Raw genomic sequence first — 6,000 nt, forward strand, 5'->3', positions numbered from 1 at the left:
AGAACCGCAGTGTGCGCCCAGTGTTTTAAATCCCACCTCAAGGTTTCTCGGGAGCCGCTTGCAGGAGCCCAGGACTGCCTTTGTTGTCTGGCATGTCCGCTTGTTTTGCTGCTTATTTCTGATGCATGAGTTGTGCCTGGTGACTCTGGGAGGGCACTTAGGTGGCCTGTGTCTTCAGTGTAACCTGTACAGCTGCTCACTGCGACAGTGCTGTAGCCTTGGCAGTAAGCCAGTAGCTGGGCTCAGAGTCGGGCCTCTGGCTGGAACAGCACCGAAGGCGGGTGTGCCCTGAGTTGGGTGTGGTGCTCCATGAGGCTGTCCCACCACTGGCCGTGCTCAGGGTGGTGGCTGCCAAGTTTCTCTGCTGGAGTGGTACCATTTTTCTGTTTGAAGTTGGTAAGTAATTTATAAGGAGATAATTTGAGACTTTAAATAAGCTGTTTCTTGTTAAAACTTGACCCACTGACTTCAGCACCTGTTGGTGATTCTCATCCACAGCCGTTCTCACTGTGGTGGCTGAACAGTGGTGATGTGGGAGCCTTTTCCTTCCACCTACAGGCAGTAGTTGGCATTCTGCTGTGTGTGCTTGTTCGTGCTTATTTATTTCTTTATTTATTGTGAGTGAGGACTCAGGGATCCTAACGCGGGGTTATGATCTGTAACTGGCAGGACTTGATTCTGTGGCTCGAGTCAGCTGTGTTTTGGCCAGTGGGGTCCCCTCCTGCCTCGCCTCTGTGTCTTCTGGGCTGTCCCCAGGGCTCTGCAGCCCTGCCCTGCCTTCTGCACCACAGGGGCTTCCAGGTTCATCTTGGAATTCTCCTACCTTATCCTTGAAATCTGTGATTCACCAGGACTCCTTTTAATGGAGAATATTTTAAAATTAAGCCAAGCCTGGGTGTTAGGTGTGTCCTTGCCTCTGGCCCCTCTGGGACTCTGGGGAAGGACTTCTCTGGACTTCCCACTTGTGGTGTGGCCAGTGGCCCCCAGCCTGCAACCACATCACTCCAGCCCGTCTCTGTCTCTGTCGGTACATGGTGATTTCCTTCTGTGTCTCTGTCCTCTTCCTGTGAGGTCGTCAGCCCTGTTATATTGGATTAAGGGTGCACTCTACTCCAGAATGACTTCATCTTGTCTAATTACATCTGCAACAACCCTGTGTCTGAATGAGCGCATTCTGAGAGACTGGTGATTAGGGCTACAAGTTCTGTTTTGTGGGGACACAGCTAAACCCCTAATGTTTACGTGGGCCTCCGTCCGTCCTGCTGTCTGTGTATTAAAGCCATGCATTCACACTGTGGTCATCAGTTTCCATTCAGCACTGCAGGCTTCAGTTCCATTTCTGTAACTCCCTTCTACACTGAGGGTTCTTGTTTCATCACTCTTAGTGTATTCCCTCATTTGCTCAGTTCTAGACTCTGCAGAAAGTAGCTTCAGAATTATTGACCTTACCCCCTGCAAAACTCAAACTACTGACTGGAATTCAGTATTTGCTTCCATTATTTTGGTCTTTAGATTGAGAAATACATACGGTCAAAATATGGTGTATAACAGTTGTTTGGGGGGAGGGTATAGCTCTGTGGTAGAGTGTGTGCTTAGCATGCCCGAGCTCCTGGGTTCAGTCCCAGGACCTCCATTACGTAAATAAATAAATAAACCTAATTTCCACCCCGCCCCCAGATTTTTAAAAATAAACATCGTTTAGGATATTGGAGTAACAGTTTGGATTTACTCTTTAGCCTTAAACAAGTGGGACTGTGGACACAATTTATGAAGCAACTGTTTTCACTGGATGTTCCCCTGAGGGAAAGGAAACAAGGGGTGTGGACTCTGACTTCCCTGGCTTTCTGCCTGGAAGCACTTCAGACATCTTGCTCAGAGGAGGAGACAGATTGGAAATCGAGGAAGCCAAAACAGCTGGAATTTGCAAGGCAGAGTATGGGAGAGGAGAGAGGTACGCAGAGAAACAGCTCCTGAGACCAACCTACATGCCCTTTTTAGTCTTTGCTTGAATATTAAACTCCGTGACTAGGAGAGGAGGAGCTGCTGTAGGTGGACTAGTTCCCAGAGCTCACAGGGCCTGCCTGCGAGAATGGAGAAATCTCACTGAGCACCTGGGCACATGAGAGAGATGCCAGAAGGGCCTGTCTCAGTACCAGCCCTCGGGGAGTGACTGCCGCACACCCTGGCAGGTCACAAAAGGATCCAGCTGACTTGCAAGCACCTTGGCCACCTGCCCAGGAACACTCAACGCTCTTGAAAGGATGAGGACAAAATCCAGCCACTCAGCAACGTGCCGCTGCTATGCAAACGTGCTCAGTGCTGTGGGCCGCTGCCCACCTCTCAGATGCGCATGTTCACTTCATGCACTGGTGTTGCTTTGACAGTTCACTATGTGCTAATCAAGGTCTTAGAATTTAGTAATGAGCAAATGTATATTTTTGTAATCGATGTATAAGTATTTTGCAATGTCATGGTTTTAGGTGTACAGCATAATGACTCAGTCATATATGCATATTTATCTGTTCTTTTTCAGATTCTTTTCTACTAAAGGTTATTCTAAGGTATGGAATATAGTTCCCTGTGTTATACAGTAGGGCCTTTTTGTTATGTATTTTACATACAGTAGTTAGTATCTGCTAATCCCAAACTCCCAGTTTAGCCTTCTCTCCACTTCCCCTTGGGTAACCATGCTTTGTTTTCTGTCTGTGAGTCTATTTCTCTTTTGTATATAAGTTCATTTGTATCTTTTTTTTAAGATTCCACATATAAGTGATATCATTTGATATTTGTCTTTGACTTCACTTAGAATGATGATCTCTAGGTCCGTCCATGTTGCTGCAAATGGCATTATTTTATTCTTTTTTATGGCTGAATAGTATTCCATTTTATAAATTTATCTCATCTTTATCTAGTCACCTATCAATGGACATTTAAGTTGCTTCCATGTCTTGTCTATTGTAAATAGTGCTACTATGAACACTGGGGTGCATGTATCTTTTGAAGTTAGAGTTTCTCCCAGATATATGTCCAGGAGTGGGATTGCTGGATCATGTAGTAACTTTATTTTTAGTTTTTTAAGGAATCTCCATACCATTTTCCATAGTGGCTGCACCAAACTACACCAACAGTGTAGGAGGGTTCCTTTCATATGTTTTTAAATCATGCTTCCTTGAAAAAGTTTTATATGTTTAAACAAACCCTTCTGATTTGAAAAGAAAGCAGGAGTAGGGGAGAGGGTATAGCTTAGTGGTAGAGTGTGTGCTTAGCATGCATGAGGCCCTGGGTTCAATCCCTAGTACCTCCATTAAATAAAGAAGCAAACAAATAAATAAGTCTAATTACCTCCCCACTAATAAAGAAAGAAAGAAAGGATGGAAGGAAGGCAGGAAGCGGGAGTAACTGTGTAAATGTAAGATACAGTAGATTTTAGAGCAAAGACTATTACCAGCGATGGGGGGACATTACATAATGATAAAAAGGTCAAGCAAGAAAATACAGCAATCCTAAATGTTGATGCACCAAACAGCAGAGTTTCAAAACACTTGAAGCAAAAACTGATGTAAGTGGAAGGAGAAATGAACAACTGCACAATTGTAACTGGAGAAGTCAGCCTTCCTCTCACTTAGTAATTGAAAGAGTGAGTGCACAGAAAGTCAGCCGAACACCTTCAACCAACAGGACACTATTGGCATGTACAGAACACTTCACCCCACAACAGCAGCACACAGATTCTTGCCCATGAGCATTCTCCAAGATAAACCATATCCTAAAACAGACCTCAAAACAGTTAAAAGAATTGAAATATTAGAGTGTGTTATCTGACCACAGTGAACTCAAACTAGAAATCGGTAACAAAAAGATGACAAGAAAATCTCCAAACACTCGCAGATGAACACATTTCTAAATGAAATTGGGTAAGAGGAAGACTCAAGGGAAATTTTTAAAAAAAACATTGAAGTAAATGAAATGCAAATATATCAAAGTGTGCAGGGTGCAGCTGAAGAAGTGTGTGAGGGAAATGCATAGCACTGAATACTTGCATTAGGAGTCTCCATGCTGAGTGTGTGCCTATGTCCTTAGACAAGCTTGGAGGTCCCCTCTTACAGGAAGCCACCCTGATTACCTTTCCTCCCAGCCCACCCTGCATCCCTGAGCATGCAGCTCCCCTACCCCATCAGAGTCTGTCCTGGATGTCTCCCCTAGGAGACTGAGAGCAGTTCCATGAGGGCAGCAAAGAGGCTGTAAGATAATTTTATTTCTCCTTGCAGGACCTCAAAATGCTTTTGTAGGACCAGCAGTTTAATAAATGTTGAAAACCAAATGGCTTTGTTTTCCTTCTGTTTTAGCAAGTTTGTTTTCACGTCTTCAGGTTGAAATCATAGATACCAGTAAGGGAGTCTAACAGGTTCTCCGGATCCCTCTACCCAAGGGCCCTGCATACTCATGCACTTTGCCAAGCAGTTCCTCCTCTTCACGAGTGTGTAGGGGCTGCGTTGAAATCCCTGAGACTCCGTCAAGCACTGACGCTCTCTGTCCCCAGCCTTGGAACCTGGCCTGCTCGGGCATTTATGGCGGCTGCTGCAGCTTCGTGGGCCCCCGCTCTTCCAGGTCGTCTGCCGGCTGCGGCGGCCAGGGGGGAGCTGCTGCAGATGGCCAGAAGCCTGGCGTGTGCCCCTCGGGGGTGCGGCCTTCCTTGGGGGGGGGATTCTGCACCCACTTCCTGGGGTGGGGGTGGGGGGGCTTTCCTTTCCAGCCAGTGATTCTCAGTCCTGGGTCATCTCAGGGCATTTTATGAACAGACTCCTTTTCCCAAACCCCTGTCACACCTCGGCCCGTGGGGCAGTGGGGGCTGGTGGCTGACATGGCCCCTCTCCCCCAGCTGTGAGGCACGATCCTGCAGTATGAGGAGACGCTGATTTAGGTGATGCCCGAGGTCTGCTGGCTGCCTTGCACACGTATGGCTCCCCCAGTGAGCAAGGCACCTCCTTGGGTGCACGGGGGGTGGGGGCAGTGTCAGCCCGGCCGCAGGGAGGGAGACTGAGTGGGCAGTCACTGGCAAGGTTCCCATCTGCTTTCCCCGCTGGGAGGAGGTGGGGGCCAACCAGAGCCTGATGGTCTGCAGCCTTTCAGCCAGGAGCAGGCTGCGGGAGGGTGTGTGGGAGTTGTGGGGCGGGGGTGACAGGGCTCTGAACCCTGTGCACCTCAGCTCTCCTGCAACACCCGGATCTTGAACATCACTGACCAGGGAGGGGCGGGGAGCTCGACTGCCAGGTCCAGCTGCCCGCCGGGCTTGACCGGCCCAGGCCCGGGGACAGCTCCACGCAGGGTGCAGCCCATCTGTCACATTGGCTGGCCGGCTATAGGGACCTGGGGCAGGGGTGCCCTGCAGGGTTCCAGACCTGCACGACCTGAACAGCACTGGTTTGGGGATCCCCACACAAACAGCCTTCATGTTCTCAGAAAGCATCATCCACAATCAAACTGGACTGCAGGAACCCTTGTCTTGTACAAAACCGCCTTTTGTCTTGGATCCATTAATACTTCCCTGAGAGCTGGACGACTGCCTTGCTAAGTGACTTGGGCCCACGTGTGGACCACCCATGGGAGACTGCTCTGACTGGCAATTGGCTGGTGAGGCTGAGCCCCCAGGGCTGTTGCTGGTGTCTCGGGAGACGGTGAGGTGACCCATTCAGCTGCTGGGGAGGGAAAGGGCCGTCGGTGAGCCTGGCTCGGGAGCCTGAGTCTGTTGTCAGAAACAGATGGTAACACTGGGGTCATAAAACTGGTGCTCAGATCCTGGCCAGAGGGGGACATTTTTAATGTTGGAGATGAAGCCATTTAGGCCAAATCCAGAGCTGGTCTGGGGCAGAGCTGTGGACATCAGGGCTGCTCCCTACATGTCCTCACCCCACTGTGTGGCCAGGCCCGTGGCACCTTGTGCACCTCGTGCAGATGACACTGTGTTGCTAGGGGAACCCTGCCCTTTAGTGCCTGCTGGGG

The 6,000-nt window shown here is 49.0% G+C and overlaps 1 protein-coding gene across 1 annotated transcript in view; it reads left to right on the top strand.

The window, feature by feature from the left end:
- LOC140700566 (tRNA (32-2'-O)-methyltransferase regulator THADA-like) overlaps window positions 1-4,436 on the top strand; it is a 99,836-nt gene extending 95,400 nt beyond the window's left edge. Inside the window, exon 6 of the mRNA XM_072973989.1 lies at window positions 1,737-4,436. Coding sequence (XP_072830090.1) covers window positions 1,737-1,742 — 6 coding nt within the window. The 3' untranslated portion in view covers window positions 1,743-4,436. The remainder of the gene's footprint in view (window positions 1-1,736) is intronic.
- The last annotated feature ends 1,564 nt before the right edge of the window (window positions 4,437-6,000 follow it).

The sequence above is a fragment of the Vicugna pacos genome, chromosome 13, assembly GCF_048564905.1.
Source record: "Vicugna pacos chromosome 13, VicPac4, whole genome shotgun sequence".
Classification (NCBI taxonomy): domain Eukaryota; kingdom Metazoa; phylum Chordata; class Mammalia; order Artiodactyla; family Camelidae; genus Vicugna; species Vicugna pacos.